Raw genomic sequence first — 22,006 nt, 5'->3', positions numbered from 1 at the left:
AACGAAGCAACTGACAAAGGATTAATCTCCAAAATATACAAGCAGCTCATGCCGCTCAATATCAAAAAAACAAACAACCCAATCCAAAGATGGGCAGAGGAAATGAATAGATGTTTCTCCAAAGAGGATATACAGATTGCCAGTGGACACATGAGGGGATGCTCGGCATCACTAGTCATTAGAGAAATTTGAATCAAAACTACAGTGGGGTATCACCTCACACTGGTCAGAATGGCCATCATCAAAAAATCTACAAACAGTAAATGCTGGAGAGGGTGTGGAGAAGAGGGAACCCTCTTGCACTGTTGGTGGGAATGTAGATTGGTGCAGCCACTACGGAGAACAGTATGGAGGTTCCTTAAAAAACTAAAAATGGAACTGCCATATGACCCAGCAATCCCACTACTGGGCATATACCCTGAGAAAACCATAATTCAAAAAGTCATGTACCACAATGTTCATTGCCGCACTGTTTGCAATAGCCAGGACATGGAAGCAACCTAAGTGTCCATCGAGAGATGAATGGATAAAGAAGATGTGGCAGGTATATGCAGCAGAATATTACTCAGCCATAAAAAGAAACGAAATTGAGTTATTTGTGGTGAGGCAGATGGACCTAGAGTCTGTCATACAGAGTGAAGTAAGTCAGAAAGAGAAAAACAAATACCATATGCTAACACATATATACGGAATCTAAAAAAAAAAAAAAAAGGTTCTGATGAACCTAGGGGCAGGACAGGAATAAAGACACAGATGTAGAGAATGGACTTGACACGGAGAGGGGGAAGGGTAAGCTGGGACGAAGAGAGTAGCATTGACATATATACACTACCAAATGTAAAAGAGATAGCTAGTGGGAAGCAGCTGCATGGCACAGGGAGATCAGCTCGGTGCTTTGCGACCACATAGAGGGGTGGGATAAGGAGGGTGGGAGGGAGATGCAAGAGGGAGGGGATATGGGGATATACGTATACATATAGTTGATTCACTTTGTTGTACAGCAGAAATTAACAAAACACTCTAAAGCAATTATACTCCAATAAAGATGTTAAAAAAAGAGAGAGAGAAATGAAAAAAAAAAAAAGAGAAGATGACTAGAGAATTACTTCCTAAAACCTGAGCAAGAGTATCAGAGAAGGAACTGAGTCAGGAAGGACTCAGAATGTCCCCTGAGTAGATTTCCCAGGGTTGGATACCCTGGGAGACCCATTCACGGAAATTCTGTGGGTGCCAAGTTAGGTTTCTGATGGTTACCAAGGGCATATAAATTATCTGAATAAGTTTTCATCAACCAGGGGAACGAGAATTCAGTTTTGGCAAGGCTGGGATGCAAAAAGGTGGAACTAGGAAGTGGGATGAAGACAACTGACTTGGTGCTGTCTGTGTCTCTCTGGAAAAACAGAAAAATCAAGACTGAACTTAAGATTCCCTCTCTCTTTTTTTTTAGTTTGTTTGTTTTTGGCTGCGTTGGGTCTTCGTTGCTGTGCACGGGCTTTCTCTAGTTGCGGCAAGCGGGGGCTGCTCTTTGTTGTGGTGCGCAGGCTTCTCATTGCGGTGGCTTCTCTTGTTGCAAAGCACGGGCTCTAGGCGCGCAGGCCTCAGTAGTTGTGGCACTCGGGCTTAGTTGCTCCGCGGCATGTAGGATCTTCCCGGACCAGGGATCGAACCCGTGTCCCCTGCATTGGCAGGCGGATTCTTAACCACTGCACCACCAGGGAAGTCCTGAGATGCTTAATTTAAAATGTGGAGTTCCCTGGTGGCGCAGTGGTTAAGAATCGGCCTGCCAATGTGGGGTCACGGGTTCAGGCCCTGGTCCGGGAAGATCCCACATGCCATGGAGCAACTAAGCCCGCGTGCCACAACTACTGAGTCTGCGCTCCAGAGCCTGCGAGCCACAACTACTGAAGCCCACACGCCTAGAGTCTGTGCTCCGCCACAAGAGAAGTCACGGCAATGAGAAGCCCAAGCACCGCAACGAAGAGTAGCCCCTGCTCTACACAACCAGAGAAAGCCCGTGCACAGCAACGAAGACCCAACACAGCCAAAAAATAAAAAAACAAAGAACCCCCAAAAAAACCCAACTCCGTAGAGCATTAAAAAAAAAAATACATAAAAGTATGTGTGGGACCATGTTCCAATAAAACTTTATTTATAAAAAAGTTATGTAAAGGTAACTATAAACAACAACACAACAATGATAGTTATACTGTTCAAATGTGGTGAATATGACTATGGACACAGTTGCTTTCTTAAATTCTTTCTGAAAGTGGCAGGGCATAAATCAATAAATCAGTAAATCAATAAATTAAGTAGTTTCTACTTTTTTGGCATAGTAAATGCACCTGTAATGTGGGTATTGTTTTCCCATATAAATAACATTGGAGAATTTGGCTGTGTTATTTCCTGCTTGGCCTCACATAAATCATTGCTTTGCTTAGTCACATGGTGTAGTGGCATAAATGAATCATTTGCAGTAAACATTTTAAAAAGCAAAATAATGATCCAAGTTCTATAAAATCTAAAATGAGCCTGAAAGCACTAAACATTCTGATTAACTGAGGAATTACAATGAACTATGAAATACACACAACACATAGAAAATATAACTGTCTTTTGTCAAACATTTAAAACAAATGTCTTACCAATTATAGGGAGGTTTGAACAGATTCCTTTTCCTCTAGATACTTTTCCTTGTAGCAGGCATAGCCATTCAGAGTCATTCCATAGATACAAGAGCTGCCTCATGGCCATGGTTGCTTCACATTATACTTTTCTGGGTCATTGGCAATGCTTCAATGCTACATGAGGACTCATAAAAAAATGTAATCAGATCCAGGGCATAGATTTCTTTTTAAGTCAACCAGCACATACTGAGTACTAGGCAGTTGAGCTGGGGCTACTGAGAAGGTTCACAGGCCAGCAGTGAAGACATACTCATCCAGCTACATCACTGCATGAGTCCTGTTGGAGGTGTGGACAAAGCAGGAGAGAGAGAGGAAAAATTAATACTGACTCAAACGTAGGGAGGTGCAGTCAGAGGAGGTCTAAAAAAGGAAGTGACTTTTGTTCTGGATTTTCTTCTGGTGGAGACCAGAGTGGAGAAACAAGCCCAGCAAAGGCATGGAAACATGAAATACACTGCATGTTGTTTTCAGGGAATGGGGACTAATTCATTGTGACAGACGATAAAGCGCATAAGAGGATCTTCTGAAACCCAAATTCTGTACTTACCTCTTTCTAGTTTTCGAGTGCTTGTACCTGGGGAAGATAAGGCACTCTCTGCAAGGACGGAGACCCCAATCCTTTCCTCTGGAAGCCTCAGGATTTTCCTTTGATCATCTCCCGAAGCACGTGATATCGTCCTCATGCTTTGCTACAGGCCACCAGGAACAACTGGGACATCACTGCAGGCAGCTTCAGGTTTCACTCTCATTCCTAAAGGAAGCATCCTGTACTCTGAGAATCCCCAATGGCCAGCTCTCTTCTACAGTTTGGTTCTGGTGTGTAAAGGCTGGCTCAGTAAGAGAACAGGAGGATGTTGGTAGATCCTGTTCTGAGGTGAACTGACATCATGCTGCTCTCATAAACTACTGCTGCAGAGAATTCATAACACCAAAACCCCTTCCTTTCGGTGCCTAGAGAACGCAGGGACTTCAGGGAGCATTTCAAACTGCTAAGACCCCTAAGACAAACAAAAACTCTCTTTCTTTTAGCTCAATAATACCAGTTCCTCAAACAGCATAAAATCATGGACAATCCTGACATTTGGAACACGAAGTGAGGTATAGTAGTTTAGCTTTTTATACTTCTTTAGAGTATGTTAATCCACACACATCTAAGTACTTAAACTCTGTTTCCTCAAATGGGGCTAATCATTGCACCTACCTCATAGTGTTTCTGGAGAGACGAAACGAATGAATATATGTAAAGCATTAGCGGTGCCTGACACTATTATTATCATTGTCTCAAATTTTACTCAATTTTTCCCTCTCTACCACTATTTCATGAGCATAGAGGCTAGATGACTCATTGATGGTAGTTTAATTAGAAGCTCTTTTATGTGCACTCTGAAAATATTATGCTCAGATGGTACAGCCCTTGCATATTGCTCCCTAAATGTCTGGGCTCATGTAGGTCCCCTATGTTGCTTGCCTCATGAAAAGCAACACCCAAACCGTAACCTGAAGAGCTTGAATGGCCTGTGTCTGTGTGACCTAAGGACAGAGTCTATCTTATTATTAGGTGTACGGTTTGTGAGGCAGGATTGATGAGGCAGGTCTAGTGTGTAAAGGAGACACAATGATCTAACCTCAGTGAGAAACGACAGTTTATAGGGAAGGAGCAAAACCGCCATTAAGAACTGACTGGAGATACAACTCAACTCTAGAAGCACTGCTCTCCTCCATGTCACTGGCACAGACCCACTTCTGGTGAAGGCTTTAATCACCAGCCAGAGTTCTCACTGTGAGGTCAGAAACTTCATCTATCTTCTTCATCTTTATCCACAGTGTATATCCCAGGGCCTGGAACTGAATACATATATTCAGTAATAAATATGTGCAGAATGAACTAATTAATCAATTACAGGGTGAATGTTAAATAAGTCTGAAGATGTCAAGGAAAGGTTTGTACTTCGGGGCTGCAGGGCAGTGCTGAGTGAGTTCCATCATCTTTCTCAAACCGTAGTTTACTTAGAAGTCAGCAAAGAAATCCATCAAGTGACCTTTGGGACCCACTTTGGAAAGCCATGGGAAATGCCGAAACAGGCCTGTGGGCTCTCTTTTCCCTACATAACCACTTCTTGGAATGTTTCAAGATTTGGTATATTTTGATCTCTGAAATGGAAATTAATACCAATCTGGCTTCTGTCCTTCAAACTTCCTTCCCTATTGTGCTTCCTTTTCAAAATCAGAGGAATGCCCCACATAATGAATGGAACCTTGATTTTCTTGTTGGGCGCTCCCAACAATAATTTGGGGCCAATAACTTTGGCTTCTCCCCCATAGACATATAGTACCTTCCAACCTCCAGACATACTAGTGAAGGACTTGAATTTTCTGGCTTCTTCCCTTTAATTTCAACCTTTAGGAATACGGCTAAGGCCTTGTTCTAAACAGTTCCCGCCCTATGACGTGTGGAGCCCTGTGGACCCGCACTGCTACTACGGCTGTGCTCCTGGCCCCCTCATCCCTCCCAGTGGATCCTCTTATCTTAAAGGTCCAACACACAATGGAAAGCAAATCCTTTGCTGAATTCTCAAAGGATGAGACAAAAGAGAAGGTGGTAATGGCAGGGATTTGGGATAGAACAGATAGCTCAAGGGTTTATTTTGAGCCAAAGTTGTTGGACTTTTAGGGGAACATATTACATACTTAATTCAAAGCTCTTGTTCTCCTAGTTTTCACATTTCTTAAGTGAAGGGGAAATTTTTACTGATCATGTCATTCTTCACTTAAAATTCTGTAAATGCCATCAACAGGGAATTGGTTAAATTATGGTACCTCCTCTCCTGATCTTCCCAGACAGGATCAGTAACTTCTATTAGATGCTCTCATAGCACCCTGTTTTCTCCTACTTAGGAGTTAATTATATTCTTATTTTTATGATTATTAAATATCTGTCTCCCTCCCTAGACTGTAAGCCCAGTGAAGGCAGGAACCATGAGGATGGGCATGCGTACCCACTGCTTAGCATCACACTTAGTATACAGTAGATGTTTAACATTTAGATGTGTAATAAATGCAAACAATAGAATATTATGCAGCCATTTAAAAGTATCATAATGTGGAACTGTTTATTGACTCATAATGTTAAATTTATAAAATCAAACTATAAAATAGTAGATACAGCACAATCTTATTTTCATAAAAAGAATAGCTATGTATACAGATACCTTGATCAAAATGTTAATAGTGGTTGGATTATGGTTGATTTTATTTTCTTTGCAACTTTTCATATTATCTGAATTTTAAAAATAACATTCATTAGATTCATTATTTTCTGAATTATACATCATTTCCATTTTGAAAAAAATCAAGTAGACATTAAAACAACTTCTTCTGTCACAAAACTTCACTTGAACATACAGTATTCAATTAGACAATATTAGAAACAACCTGAATTTCTGATTCAAGTGGGCCTCTAACAAAATGATCATGAGGATACCTTTATTTCTGTGCAAAATTTATTATTTTATTTTAATGTCCATAATTACCCATTAGTCTTCTCTCTCCCCTTATTCATATTCCTTCTCAGGATATGAAGAATAGAATAGACCCTAACTTCTTAATCTATCCTATTTTTTTAGCTGAAGACCAAGAAAGTAAAAAAAAAAGTTAAAAGGCAATGGACTTCTGAATGTAACACAATGTCAGTGGTTGCTACATTTAAAGTACCTTCCTTACACTGAAGCAAGGTTGCAAAGGTGAAGTTTTTCCCAATAAAACACTAAACCATTACCAAATTCTAAAAGTATATCCACTTTAAACAAATACTTTTAATGGCCTTACTGGCTATAAAACTATAATTGGGCATTTTTAAGATTAGCTTATAATTTTCCCTTTTAGAAGATATTAATTTATACAAATAAGACATTTACAGATGATAATCTCTACAGAGCAACACACACTCCAGGATATCTTAAAAGGTAAATACAATTGCACTTATTTTATACAATAATTTGCATTCTTGTGGGGAAATAGAAAATACTTTTGCATATAAATTCCTTTTCCCAACTAAGTATAATTGAAAAATTTCATTAAGAATTAGTTTAGAGACTTCACTGGTGGTCCAGTGGTAAAGAATCTGCCTTACAATGCAGGGGATGTAGGTTCAATCCCTGGTCAGGGTACTAAGATTCCACATGCCCAGGGCAACTAAGCCTGTGCGCCACAACTACTGAGCTCGCGTACCTCAGCTAGAGCCCGTGCGCCGCAAACTACAGAGCCCACACGCCCTGGGGCCCGCACGCCACAACTAGAGAGAGAAAACCCACACGCCACAACTAGAGAGAAGCCCGCACGCCACAATGAAGATCCCGTGCCGCAAGGAAAGATCCCACATGCCTCAACGAATATCCCGCGTGCCGCAATTAAGACCTGACGCAGCCAAAAATAATAAATAAAATAAATTTAAAAAAGTTTATAAAAAGAGTTAGTCTAAAATAAAAAGAAAGAAAAAAATAGGGCAAATACTGTATATGGCGGCCTGTCTTTCAGTAATATTCATTTTGTTGTCCCGGCCAGTTTCAATCCATTGACACAAAGACCTCAGCACTATATTAAGAAGTTGTACTATGACCTATAAAATGTGACAGCCCAGGAGAACTATTATACCATTATTCCTTTTCAGTAAAAACCCTAACAGAATAGTGATACATATTGTGTCTCAGAACTGTAATCATACATTACAAATCATTTACAATACAAACTGCAATGAGGAACGTGTGCTGCACAGCTGGGCTCTGCATTTTCTTTCGAAGCTCAGAAAGTTCAAGGATGTCTTATCAATCTTCATTTCAAATCTAGTAGCATAAAAGCTGGGTTTTCTAAGTAGGATTTCCACAAATTGGAGAAGCGTGACATTGTAGCACCATCAATAATTCTGTGATCAGCTGACCAGCTCACATTCATTATCTGGGCCTTATATACTTCCCCTTTCTCGTTAAATCGGGGAAGGGCCTACAAATAAGGAAAAGGACAGAGTCAGCCTTCACTTGCTCAAAGCAAGCTCTAGTAAAAACAATGGTGAAAGATTAGGCATATCTCCCTCCCTATAATAGAGAAGAAATGGGCATCCCGAATGACTTTTGATAATGCTAACTACTACTCTTCCTATCTTTGTGAGTGTGTGCTTCAAGCTTTCAGAGTTTCTCCAAGGTATTTCCTGTCGCCTGTCTAATTTCCGTATGTACAGTAAACTTCATTTCAGATTTCAATTATTTAACAGCTATTTATTGAGCATCTACCATGTACCAGGTACTCTTCTAGACTCTGGGGATAAAGCAAGGAACAAAACAAATAACAATCCTTGCCCTCTTGGAGCTAACATTTTAATGGGGAGAGACAGACGATTAAGATAAATAAGTAAAAAATATATAGTGTGTTAGATAGTGAAAAGTGCAAATGAAAAACTAAAGCACTTTGGAATGGAGAGATAGAGATTATATGCAGGAGGTGGAAATAGGGGAGAGGTTGCATTTTTTTTTTTAACAGGTGGGCAGGGAGAGCCTCACCAAGAAGGTGTCCTCACTGAAGGCAGTGAGGAAGCAAGCCATATGGACACCTGGAGAAAGACGGGGGGAAGCATGGCTGGAGTGTTGGAGGACCAGCAAAGTTGGCAGGGAGGCTACAGTGGAGGGGCTGGGGTGAGAGGTGGGAGATGAGGTCACAGAAAGAGCAGGCTGAAGGGGGGCATGTTGCTAAGACAACAGTTATGCTTCCCAGTCTGTCTCTGACTTTTCCAAAAACAGATTTAAAAAAAAGAGAATTCATTGCAGGCTATTTAAAAAAAAAAAAAAATCAAAAGTGAATATATATCAAAAATATATTATCTTTTTATAATGATATAAAAAGATATACAAAATGTTAAGATCCACCTCTTATTGTTAGGTTCAGTAGACATAAAATCACTCTGTCAAAGGGCAATGAAGGTTTCTAAGCCCTACTCTCCCCTTCTGTAGTTCTCCCCTCATAGGCCGGATACAACAGTCACAGCCTGATGTGGGTCCCAGTCACACTGAGTGGCACCAGTGTAGAGCCATGGTAGGCCACTGCAGCTAGTTTGCCTTTGATTTGGAGTGAGGTGAGAAGCTATTGGAGGTTTCTGAACAGAATGGCCAGTCACTGAAAGGAGAAGACTTCAGGAGGAGCAGGTGAGAGGGTGGGGTGGTGAGGGAAGGAGCAGGAAACTGGAGATGCCTAATTAGACTTCCGAGTAGGAAATAAGAGTTTGGAGTTCAAAGGAGAGGTCTAGTCTGGTCTGGAGATATAAACTTGGGAGCTATCCACATATAAATGGTATTTAAAGCTGTGAGACTGGATCAGATAAAGAAAAGGGCCAGAACTGAGCCCTGGGGTACTCCAATGTTTAGAGGTTGGGAGACGAGGAGGTACAGGCAAAGGAGACTCAGAGGGAACAGGCGCTAGGTAGGGGGGAAGCAGACTAGCGAGGTTTTCTGCAAGTCTCAGCGAAGAAGCTTTTCCAAAGAGGCGGTATCGATCAACTCAAGCGCAGCTAATAGGTCAAGAAAGATAAGGACTGAGAATTGAGGAATGTGGAGGTTTTAGTGACTTAAGACTATTTAGTGACAGTTTAAAATTTACAGTGAAAACAAAAGATAGCAAAGGAGAGATGACCCAAAGGGAGAAAGGAATGAAATACTGTCCCTACCCAACAAAGATTAACTACATTAAGTCACTATGAAGATTTATACTTCAAGAACTATGCTTCATAACTTGAAAAAACCATGAGTAAGATGATTCTGAAAAAATGCATCTCACACAGGTAATTGTACACCAATGTTCATAGCAGCATTATTCACAATAGCCAAAAAATGGAAACAACCCAAATACTCATTAGAGATGAATAGATTAACAAAATGTGGTATATATTGTACACACAGAGTCTCAGTTTGGGATGATAAAAAAGTTCTGGAGATGGACGGTGGTGATTGTTGCAAACAGTGTGACTGTACCTACACTTTGATTAAAATGCTAAACTTTGTCATGTATAGTTTACCACAGTTACATACCTATATGTACAATTCAGAAGAAAACAAACTGCTTTCAGGAAAAGGGAAAACAAAACTTTGTTAAATAGGTATGATGGTTTGTTTGTAAGCTGCAAAAAGTCAGAATTCTTTGAGAATCAAATGCTGAATGCTTGCTGGGGGCGGATGAGTGATAGAGAAGTTAATCCCTTAGAGAAACTCCTGATTTGGACAGAACAGTGTCATGCTATGTGTTCTTATTTTTCCTCCCTGTCTCTTCTGTGTGCCAGAAGGGAAAGTAGAGCTAGAAGAGGGAGTAACTTCTAGAGTAACTGCTAGAAAGCAAATCAAAGGCTGAAGGAGAGTATCTGTGAAGATTTTGGATGCCAACATGAAAGTAATAAACTCATGAAAAGCAAGTCCCAGAGATGTTCCATGTGGAAGCATTACAAATACAGAGAAGAAGCAAGGTTCTTCTGAAAACGTGAAGATCAAAATCAAGGTTAATGTAGTGACAATGACATTTAATAATGGTGGTATTGAAATGGTATCTATGAGCTTATTCCTTTAACTCTGGTGGTTCTCAACCCTGAGTTAATAGGGATGCCCAAGCCCCAGCCCCCACAAATTCTGGTGCAGTTGGTATGGGGTGAGCTTGGGCACTTTTTTCACACTCTCCAGATGATTCTAATGTGTAGCCAGGGTTAAGAATCACTGCAACCCTTATTCTAAGTCAGTCTCCTATAACATGGACACATGGGTTCTTGTTTAATATGTAAATTTTGGAGGCTCTGTCCCCAAGGCCAAGAAATCTGCGTTTTTAACTGCACTCCCAATGATTCTTGAACAGAGCAAAGTTTAAGAAAAACGCTCTCAATGGTGTTTTCCCGTTATAAATAATAATTTGGATTGGCTTACTATTATTCTTTGGTATTCTGAAATAAAGATATTTTGATAGACTCAGATTGGCTATATTTGTGATTATTCATAAAGACTCACACCTGTGCCTGGCATAATTCACAATGGTTGATCCATACAGAAACAATTCAGATGACAAGCATTTACTCTACAGAGGCAGCCATCGGAGTTGTAGACCTAGTTCTCAGGAAGAAATAATTGTCTTACTAAACCCAATACCATACTCAAACCTACAAAGTGAGGGGAAAAACCTCAGAAGCAGTTACTCTTATTTGTTTTTCCTACCCCAATTTGCTTAAACTCTTTTTTCAACTATGTAACAAACATACCTTAATTGTTCCCACGGCCCCAATTGCCACTTCGGGTGGCAATATCACTGGTCTGGCGTAGGTACCACCAATCTAAAAAACAAACAAAATAGAGTAGAAAAACTAAGCTTCTGAGGAACAAATGGCAAATTGAAGTTTATATTTTTTAACTGAGCATATGGTCACAAATCTTAAGTTATGGTTTATGAACTTGAACATTACTGTTACTCACTGATCCAATGTTGGAAAGAGTAAATGTTCCTCCTGTAAGGTCAGTGGTGCTGAGCTGACCTGCAGAGCCCAATTTCTGGAGGCGGTTCAATTCAGTGGCGATCTCAAATATGGAGCGGATCTGAATATTTTTCACATTAGGTACAATCAAGCCCTGCTCTGTATCCATTGCTATCCCAATGTTATGAGAAGCCTAAAAACAAACAAACAAACAAACAATTATACAGCAGCCTTTTCATAAGCTAACAGAAAAGAAAGTCTCAACCTTCACTGCCTTATGAACTCAACTATAGAAAACTATTTTCACCATATTGGTGATGATTTAAAAGAAATAATTTTAAAAGATTTTTTTGAAAAAGATAAATTTTTTTTGGTAAGAATATAGGGCAATAGATTATTTCCATCCATTGTTAGTGGAAGTGTAAGCTGGTATATACTTTCTGGAGAACATTTAACAGTACGTACCAACATTTACAAAAATGTGTGCTAAGGAGATAAATGCAAAAGTATGTAGAGATGAACAGAGATGTTGAGTCAGATTGTTTGTAAGATTGAGAAAGTGCAAATGATCAAAATGTTTATCAGTAAGTCACTGGCTAAACAAATGATAACAAAGCTATATTTATTGACATGTAATGATGTCTAAAACATATTAAATAGAAAAGAAAATAGTTAAAAGAAAAACGTTTTAAATTTAAAAAGATATCTATTTTATATATATATATAATATATATAATTCCATATTTTTTAACTGTGTAAAAATAAAATCCTAGACAGATGTACATCTCAGCATAAACAGTGAGTTATCTTAGGATTATGGGACTGAAGGTAAATATCACTATTTTCTTGTCTGAATTGTTTGCAACAAGTATATACTTAATGAGGAAATTATATTAATAACATGGAAAGATTTTAGATGCAACCCCCCAGAATGTAAAGCTCACTTCCTGGTGTATATTTCCAATAAGAAATACAAGTAAGGGCCCATCCTCAAAAGAGTTCTCAGCCTTAATGAACTTTCACTCCAAACAGAAGAGTTCACTCAACGAATTCAAACTTTCAGTACTTTGCTCATTTAAATTATTCTTGTTTTATTTTTTTTTTAATTAAAAAAATATTTATTTATTTATTTATTTTTGGCTGCACCAGGCCTTAGTTGCGGCATGTAGGATCTTTCATTGCAGCACGCAGGCTTCTCTCTAATTGTGGTGCACGGGCTCCACAGCGCTTGGGGCTTAGTTGCCCCGCGGCATGTGGGATCTTAGTTCCCCGACCAGGGATCGAACCCGCATTCCCTGCATTGGAAGGCGGATTCTTAACCACTGGACCACAAGGGAAATCCCTTTATTTATTGTTTTAAATGGGTATCAATACACAAGCATGTGATTTTATTTATTTATTTTTTTTAAAAAAATATTTATTTATTTGGCTGTGCCAGGTCTTAGTTGCGGCACATGGGATCTTTGATGCTGTGTGCGGGATCTTCTTGCGGCATGAGGGATCTAGTTCCCTGACCAGGAATCGAACCCGGGCCCCCTGCATTGGGAGCGCGAAGTCTTAACCACTGGACCACCAGGGAAGTCCCTAAATTATTCTTGTTTTAAAAACTGCAGGAATTCCATTTTGAGAGAGCTCTTCTGTTTGCAGAGACGGTATGTACGATGGGAAATGTAAACCATTGACTCACAGCTGTATATTTCCATTATTTTAACCAGAAAACCAAAAGGCATTAAAAATGGCAATCTGCATATCTGAATAGTATCATTAATTATTAACCAGTAAAACCAACATCAATAGCAACAGATTTATCTTCAGTTTAATGTTTTACCCCATACTTTAATTTCCAGTTTGAAGAAGATCACCACTTGAGGTATAATAGAAGCTTCTTTAACCTACAAGCACATTTGCACTTTTATTTATCACAGCACATAGCCAACCTTATATGTTATGTTCTGGCAGTTTTCATCCACAGAAGCATTAAGGATAGGAAACTGTAGTAATCCCAAGGAAGCAGCCTGTTTAGAGAGAGAAATACAACGTTAGCACTTTTAGCTTGGAAAGGATAGGGGATTTGAAGCAATAAGATGTAAAGGATGGAAGGAAAGAACCCTTATTTAAGCTGAGTTTAATTGCAAGTCTACATGTACCAGGCATATTACTCCCTATGTTACCTCCCAGCAATGTGGAACTAGGTTACCCTTATCATTTAAGAATAAAAGATAAAGTAGTCAGGGAGCTTGTAAACATCAAGGAGATTTTCAAAGTAACTATGCAGACTGACCAAAGTACCAAAAAAGGTCTAAATTCTACATGTTTTCCTCACTTACATGTAGAGTCTTAAGGTTTCCGTGAGAAGCAAACCTGTAGTTCAAAGAAACACTTTGAATTAAAACACAAAAAGGCAGTAAGCTATTTTCCTGTGTAGAAAGAACAAGTGATAAGGATTTGAGAGGCCAGTGTTCCACCTGGTGTCCTTGGCCAAGCGAAGGGCAGAGCTGGTGCAAACATTTACTTTAGAGCCCGTTTCCCAGAACTGATGGCATTTGTGCCTTCTCCTGCCTTAATCTCTCCCTTTCCTTTTTCCTTTTTTCTCTTACTACCATTTCTCTTCTGTCCATGTTCAGATTTACCCGTCTCCAAAATATTCTTTATAGCTGTTTCTCTGCCCATCCAAGATCTAATCAAAGTTCACACACTGCATTTGGTTGTCATGCCTTATAGTCAGTTTAAAAAGTAGGAAAATAGGGAATTCCCTGGCAGTCCAGTGGTTAGGACTCCACGCTTTCACCGCTGTGGATCCGGGTCAATCCCTAGCTGGGGAACTAAGATCCTGTAAGCAGTGCCGAGTGGCACAGCCCAAAAAAAAGGAAAATAAAAATGCTTAAAATTGTCCCTAAAAAGAATTCCCTCTCCTACTGCCTTCATCTTGTCCAATTAAGAGTTCTTTATGTGCGTTGTGTTAAGTGTTATTTTTGTCTGTGGGTCAGTGGTCTTGACAGAAAAAAAGAAGTCATATCCTTGAACTAGAAAGTTAAGGAAAGTTTTATTAAGCATTTGATTTGATAACTATAACTTTAATCTTCTTTATATAAAAATCCATAACTAAGGTTAAAGTGTTATACATTAAAAACAGTATTTTGAGTATAACCCAAATTTTGTAAAAGGAAAAACAAGGTGTGTGTCCACAGATAAGAGGTCATTTTTTCCCCCTGTACAATACTTTGTAGTATTTTCCAAATGTTCTAAAATTATATAGACTGGAAAAAAAATGTTATTTTAAAACAAAACATATTAACTTTTATTTTCAAAATAAAGATCAGATATTTCATTCAGACTGGAACAATAAAGAAAAACAATCATGAAATAAATTTAACATATTAAAAAGCTGGACTGTCCTTGCTGCAAAACAGACTTGTCACGGGAAGCAGTTAGAGGAACGCAGTCTGAAACAAGAGGTGGCACTCTCTTCTCCTCCAGGTGAACTTCTCCACCGGGGTCTGCATCTTCACTCCACCCTCATGCTCAGGCACTGTTCTAACAGTGCTTCCCATTCACGCATTTTTAACTTTCCATTTTCCAGCTCTTTCCCTCAGCCTACAGATCTGCTGAATTCTTCCTTGAGGGTGTGCAGGAGGGGAGGGAGCAGGTGGAACCTTTCTTCAATCTACTCCAACCACCATAACTGTCACCTGTACCTATGCCCTGTCTGCCTGTTTGCATATTTTTTCAGGTTTCGCCTCTTCCTCAATTTCTTTCATTCCCCAACTAACTGCAACCAAGCTTCTACCTCAACAATACTTTATTCAGTAAGTTCTGGCTGAGGCCACACATGACCTCTTCATTACCAGTCCAATAGCCTGTTCCCATCCCTTATCCTATTTAACCTCTGTAATGCATATAACCATTATCTACTTTCCTCTTAAAACTTTTTTTCTTGTCTCTTGGTGTGAGAGGCTGAATCAAAGGCCCCAATCTTTAACGAGCCTCTGTATCCAAGTCCCTTGGCAGTGCTCTTGCAAGCTGATTCTGAGCTTAGTCATGTGACTTGCCTTGGTCAATGAGTTAAAAACAAACTCATTGCAGCACAGCTTGGGGAAAGTGCTAACATTCTGCTTCCGCTCTTCACCCCCGCCAGTACTGAGACCATGTGCAGGCTAGCATACTGGGCAGATAGGAGAGACATCCAGGAGAGAAATGAGTCATCCTCACTGAGGCCATCCTACACCAGCTGGCCCCTAGCCAATCTACTACCTGTCTATAGACGTATAAGTGAGCTCTGCTAAGATCAGCAGACTGGTCCTGCTCACTTGTAGATTCATGCGAAATAATAAATGGTAATTGTTTCAAACCATGAAATTTGGGAGTGGTTTGTTATACAGCAATAGATACACTTGGCTATTAAGTGACTCTTTTCTGGTTCTCCTATTGTCAAACCACTGACCCCACTCACCCTCTTCCATTGCCTTTGCCAACTCAATTTCTACCTACCCCTTAAACACTGATGTAAAACCCTTAGCCTTCTTTTCTTCTCCTTCACACATAATTTGGGTGATCTCATCCACGTGTTTCAATTGCTGTGTCTCTACAGATGACCCTCTATAGCTGTAATATAGTCCAGATCTCTCATTTACTGGCACCTACTACATCTCATGTTTATAGACCATCTCTTTCCCTGTTAGGGTAGTTGCTTAAAAAAGATGGACATATAGGAGAACAGCTTCTGCCTTACAAGACTCAGCATCAGTGAAGAGACAACTAAGTATAAACACTTTCAATACATTGAGATAAACTGCAATGAGAAACAAAAGGCCATTTAACTCAAACTGTGACAGCCACTGGCTTCTGTAGGAGGAACCGGCTTCTGTATTCTGTTCAATACTGGAACAAAATTTGGTGTTTAGGATGCACATGTATTTGATCAAGGGAGGAGGAGGCATTTCAGGTCAAGCTGTGTATTCCAGCAACTATGTGTGGCTTAATCTGACTATAGCGGAGAGAGTGACTGTGAGAGAGAAGACTGGAGAGGTGGGCGGCAGAGACGCATAGAAATACTTTTTTACGCCATGTTAACGCATTTAGAAACTATCCTGAAGGCAATCCTGAAGGGGAACCATTGAAAAGAACCATGGAAAGGGCTGGTAGGAAGCCACACTGGATTTAGAGACAACAGTATGCATTTTTGAGAAAAATGGACCAGAACCGAAAACTTAGCTTCTCCACTTGTTAGGTATAAATTCTTGACAAGTTTCTCAACTTCTCTGAGTGCCAATTTCCTTAAATGGAAAATGGGGATAGCAGTATTTACATGTTAGCATTATTCTGATCATTAAAAGAGATAATGTATACAGCACACTTGGTACGGGGTCAGGCATATGGCGGCTGCTTTCTAAATGGTGGTTAGTGAGCTGCTCAAGGTCAGCTGATGGCCTTATTCTTTTTTATACTGGCACCAAGGCCTAGTACTAGAAATGATTCCCAGAAGCCTCAATATAAGTTTGGTGAAAAGTGAAAGATCAATACCAAGTCTCACTTTTCTTCAAATCAGGACTTTGCTGGAGTGATCCTTTCAGAATTAAAGGCTTTACCTACATGGCAGGACAATCCTCACCTAGCTCAAAGAGATAAGTAGATAAAAATCTGACAGAAATATTTCAATTTTATAAACTTCCATGAAACAAAGAGAGTGTACTTGTACATTTTTCTAACTATGTGATATTGTGAGACATATATTTTTATTCAAACCCATAGTTAACACATTGCATATTTGCAAAACAAAATTTAAATGTCTTACTCAAGCCTTGTTTGAAATGACTAAATTCTTACCTTTAAGAAGAAGGGCATAAAGGAGAGTTTAATCCCACGAGCAAAAGCAATGGGTTTTAATTCTTCTCGCAGCTTAACCAGTTCAGTAAGGTCAACTTCATCACAATACCCAAAATGAGGTATATTCAGGGCTGCAGACATGGTCTTGACCATCGCTTTGTGAAAGCCTGGAAAACATTAAATATACATATATATATGCATATATATACATATATGCATATATATATGTACTTTATAACAATTCTTAAATCCTTTAATCCCTTTAAAAACTAAAATAGAAGGTTCTCTAATGTCACTTACTCTTAATTAAACTCTTCCTCTTGGAGCTACCATCTTCATTACATAACTTGAAAGCCAGTAATTTCAATGCTGAAGCATTGACTGTAGCACAACACCCAGTGTCAATTGTAATAATATAACAGGTAACTGCTTTCAACACTGTGGTATATAAAAAATTCAAAAGGGGGCTTCCCTGGTGGCACAGTGGTTAAGAATCCGCCTGCCAATGCAGGGGACACGGGTTCGAGCTCTGGTCCGGGAAGATCCCACATGTCGTGGCACAACTAAGCCTGTGCACCACAACTACTGAGCCTGTGCTCTAGAGCCTGCGAGCCACAACTACTGAGCCCGTGCGCCACAGCTACTGAAGCCTGCGCACCTAGAGCCTGTGCTCCGCAACAAGAGAAGCCACTGCAATGAGAAGTGCTTGCACCGCAACGAAAAATAGCCCCTGCTTGCCGCAACTAGAGAAAGTCCGAGCACAGCAACGAAGACCCAACGCAGCCAAACAAAAAAAAAATAATGATGCCAAAATAATAATAATAATAATAAATTCAAAAGGATGCAAGCCATGTATTTACGCAATGGCTTCTTGCAAAGCCACTCTTCTGGAAGTTAATCATCCTAAGAGTTTGTAAATAACAAATCAGAAGTAGTTGTTTTGAAAGCTAACAAAAAATAATATTTAAAATATCCCGAGCAAGTCTTCAAACAGAAAAATTATCTGTACACAAATTTATACTGTAAGAAACCTGCTAACATATTACTCTTTAAAAATTATCAGGGGCTTCCCTGGTGGCGCAGTGATTGAGAATCTGCCTGCTAATGCAGGGGACACGGGTTCGAGCCCTGGTCTGGGAAGATCCCACATGCCGCGGAGCAACTAGGCCCGTGAGCCACAACTACTGAGCCTGCGCGTCTGGAGCCTATGCTCCGCAACGAGAGAGGCCGCGATAGTGAGAGGCCCGCGCACCGCGATGAAGAGTGGCCCCCACTTGCCGCAACTAGAGAAAGCCCTCGCACAGAAACGAAGACCCAACACAGCCAAAAATAAAAATAAAATAAATAAATAAAAAAAAATTATCAGTATATATTAAAGCTTTTCCTAGAAAAACTGTAATTTCATCATGTTGAAGCAGCTTCCCCCCAAATAAATTACTCTATTACCTTACATTACTATTATTATTACCTTTTATGGGTTCTGTTCTGTCTTTGCCTGTGAATACTGGAGGTTTTGATATTGGTATAGGAATAGTTCTGTCTTTTGGTTTTGGTGGAGGTGGCATAATTTCAGCTTTTGGTGAAGGAGGTAGTATAGCTCCTGTTTGCTTTTCCAGATAGCTGAGAATATCTTCTTTAAGTATTCTGCCATCTTTTCCTGAGCCAACAACTTCACTCAGCTTAATCTAAAAAATGACACATTTTAATGCTAAAAATAAAACTACCTAAAAAATAAATAAACCCATCATTGAGGTCTCTAAGTGAAATTAAATGAACTGAAGGTAAAAAAGTATCTCTGCCCAATAAATTAGAATAAGGAAATAACATTTTAATTATCTTAATAGAACACTACAAACTATAAATAACATTTTCATCTTCTCAATAGAATGCTATAAACTATAGCTACTCTTCATAAGTGATCATTTGTTACTTTTGTACTTACTGTTCATTTGCCCATGAGGTAACAATGTAATATCTACATTGTATATAGCTATTTATGAAAACATATTTTTAAACAATCAACTATTTCAAAATTTCTTGCATAATTCTTATTTGATTTTTTTCTATTCTTGGAGACTACATAAGAAGAACTGAGAGTTTAAACAAGAGTTAAACACTATAACAAATGTAGACCACTGTTTCTGACCTTGGCTACCAGTAAACACATAATGGTTAAAATAATCATCCTATAAAAGCTCTCTTGAATTAGTTTTTTTCTGATGGCTGTTTTAGAAAGATCAGTACAAAACACTGAAATTAACTTTATTGAGGCATACTTGGAATGTGAGTTCATTGGTCCAAGTTAAGGGTCAAATAGTTAAGTTTTATTATTGCTTTCCACAGAATAAACAATAGATGATATAATTCCACTTTCTACTGGGCACTCATGATACTTTTTGGAAATATTTGTGATCTGGCTTTATTTAATCACTTCCTATGCTCGGTAATAGAGATAAAATATTTCACTAAATTGAATTGTACTTAAATAAAAAGACACATTAGCTTGGATGATATCCTCACGCATAGTGTATATTAGTTAAACTCTCAAGGTTAAGTCCTATTTCATTTGTATTAATGCTTCCCTAAGAATGACCACAAAAGAGTAAAGGACTTTATCACATCAAACATTTAGTTTTTAACAAATGAACTCTAAGAATTTAAACATAATTTTTAGGTAATTACAAACAACTGTAAGTGCCACTGGTTTTTAATTTTAGACAAACTCAATTAATTAATATACAAACTGCAAAAAAAGGGGGAAAAAGGTGACTTTATAATAATAAATCTGTTATTTAATTTCTAGTACTTATACAAATGCTCTAATTATACACATCTTTAGGAAGAGGAAAGCCACATCATATATTTCTACAGGTAGTCCCTCTATATAATTCTTTTTAAAATGGTAAAATGTTTATAGCTTTCAAAGCAATATATAAGATCATTATTTCATCTGCTGCCCTTAACAGTGTAGTGTTCCATACTACTATTTCTATTTTTCTGTTATGCTAAATCGTCTTCATGTTTGAACACATTCAATGGCTAATAAATTTTCATTAAGGGTTTATAACATAATTTTCCTAAGCATTTCCCTGATTTTGAACACATATGTGCCTTCTAATTTTTGGTTATATAAAACACTTTAATATATCCTAGATTATCTCCTTGGGATAGTTCCCCAATGGTAGGATAACTAGCTGAAGGAGAATGAACATTTTAATGACTCTTATTCCCAAAATGTAAACTTTTTCCCCCCCAACTGTAATTTAACTACTTCTCTCAAAAACAAACAAACAAAAGCCTGCATTGTGAGGCACAGGGGAAAGAACTCAGGCTTTGGAACCAGACAGATTTGTGCTCAAATCCCCAGTTCAGCTACTTACTTGATTTTAGGCAACTTAATCAACTTCTCTACCTTTTCTCATCTGCAAAAAGGGGATAATCCAAACCAGTCGGCAAGGTTACTGTGAGGATTAGCGATAATGTATGTATAGTGTCTAGCTCAGAAGTGCTCAAATAATGGAGGCATCAATTGTTGAGACACACACACACACACACACACAAAATTGTTGAGACACTATTAATGATTAAGAGCACTGGTTTCAGAGTCGCGGAGACTCACTTCAGAATCCTGGTTCCACCACTGGGTTAGCTGTGTGACCTTGGACCAGTTATTTGACCTCTCTAAGTCTTAGAAGGGCCCTTTGTCTCAGAGTTGTCAAGATTAAATGAGATAACATGTAAATTATTAGCACAATGCCTAGGAGCCATCTCACTTTGGAGGTTAAGAAACAATGACTGTCAGGTAAGAGGGAAAACAGAAGGCCAGGCTCCTTGACTCAAGTCAGTATAGCTCTATGGTTTTCCCTACCTCCCTGGGATCAGGCAGATCCTTGGGACCACATCCTTGCCTGGCCCATTTCCCATCCCTTCCCTATACTGCTTCCTTCATTCCTAGTAAAGATGATCACTCTCTCAATCAATCAATCAATCATGTGTTCCCAAACGCCTGTCCTCAAGCTATGCTTGTAGGGTACCTGATCTAAGACACTAGTATTTACAAGTGCTCAATAAATCATAGCCCTGACTGTTATTAGGCTCTCAGGAAGAATAATAAATCCACACTTCTCAATTAACATGAATAATAAGTTCACAATTTTCTTTTCATTGCTCGTGAGGACTTTTATGCAACTATCACTTTTTAGTAACAGACATTTTCATGTTTCCTTTAATCCCAACTTGAGCCATCTCATCATGGGATAGCTGGGTAATTCTTCATAGATACACATGTATACCTTCTGTGTGATCTCACACTTAAATATTAAGAAAACTTACATTGTTTTCCATTGCAAGGCGACGAACTGCAGGAGTTGCCAATGTTTTTTGGCCCTTTATCTCTTGGTGTGTGTGTTCATCATGGGACACAGCAGGAGTTTCAACAACATCTTCTTCTGAATCTGGTAACAAGGTAAAATTTTACTCTTTAGTAGAAAATACTGAAACAACAAAAACAACAAGCTTAGTGTCTTATAATATATAAATAAATTCAACTTAAAGTATATAGTCAAAAAGCATAATAGATGAGCTACTTCAGAATGGAAAAACACAACTGTAAAATGGAAAAACATACAAGGGTACTAGAGTGAGTGAGAGGGGTGTACGGGTACCAGGTACTGTTTAATGATTATTATTGCCTGCTGTTTACTTCATTTCTGTTAAAATTATGTAGCAGCTTCAAGTTAAAAAATGCAAGTTTCTTTCATAAATTTTAAAACACATTGTACTGTAAACATTTTCCTAATAAATTTCTCATATACATATGAAATGAGAATCAAATGTGAGGTAAATTACATGAGTCATGTAAAATCTGTGACAACCTTAAATGCTTTCCTAAGATAATATAGCATTTAAATTTTTTCTTTGCTTTGAATATGGCTTAAGGAATGCTGTGGAAGGTTTTATTTTCATGGCTAATACTAATTTGGTTGTTTTATTCTCTAACTGTAGAGTAGTGATATAA

General features: G+C 38.7%; 1 protein-coding gene and 2 long non-coding RNA genes across 5 annotated transcripts in view; 1 reads left to right on the top strand and 2 right to left on the bottom strand.

Moving 5' to 3' along the window:
• LOC309626461 overlaps positions 1–22,006 on the bottom strand; it is a 200,530-nt gene that overhangs the window by 10,842 nt on the left and 167,682 nt on the right. The window lies entirely within an intron of this gene.
• Positions 816–10,672, top strand: LOC309626469. The gene is made up of 2 exons (XR_014243210.1): positions 816–3,782; positions 8,681–10,672. It is a non-coding gene; the product is annotated as an uncharacterized lncRNA (long non-coding RNA).
• The window catches only part of DBT (dihydrolipoamide branched chain transacylase E2), a 45,520-nt gene continuing 29,281 nt past the window's right edge, over positions 5,768–22,006 (bottom strand). For all 3 annotated transcript variants that reach the window (XM_082385386.1, XM_082385388.1, XM_082385387.1), the window contains 7 exons: positions 21,322–21,443; positions 18,458–18,674; positions 16,990–17,156; positions 13,104–13,181; positions 11,168–11,359; positions 10,957–11,028; positions 5,768–7,679 (listed from right to left, as the gene is read on the bottom strand). In XM_082385386.1, the coding sequence (XP_082241512.1) occupies positions 7,512–7,679; positions 10,957–11,028; positions 11,168–11,359; positions 13,104–13,181; positions 16,990–17,156; positions 18,458–18,674; positions 21,322–21,443 (1,016 nt within the window). In that variant the 3' untranslated portion in view covers positions 5,768–7,511. The remainder of the gene's footprint in view (positions 7,680–10,956; positions 11,029–11,167; positions 11,360–13,103; positions 13,182–16,989; positions 17,157–18,457; positions 18,675–21,321; positions 21,444–22,006) is intronic.

The sequence above is a fragment of the Balaenoptera borealis genome (assembly GCF_965194805.1).
Source record: "Balaenoptera borealis genome assembly, chromosome: 1".
NCBI classification, from domain to species: Eukaryota; Metazoa; Chordata; class Mammalia; order Artiodactyla; family Balaenopteridae; genus Balaenoptera; species Balaenoptera borealis.
Note: the sequence above shows the minus strand (reverse complement) of the source record. Positions and strands in the feature narration are given on the sequence as shown.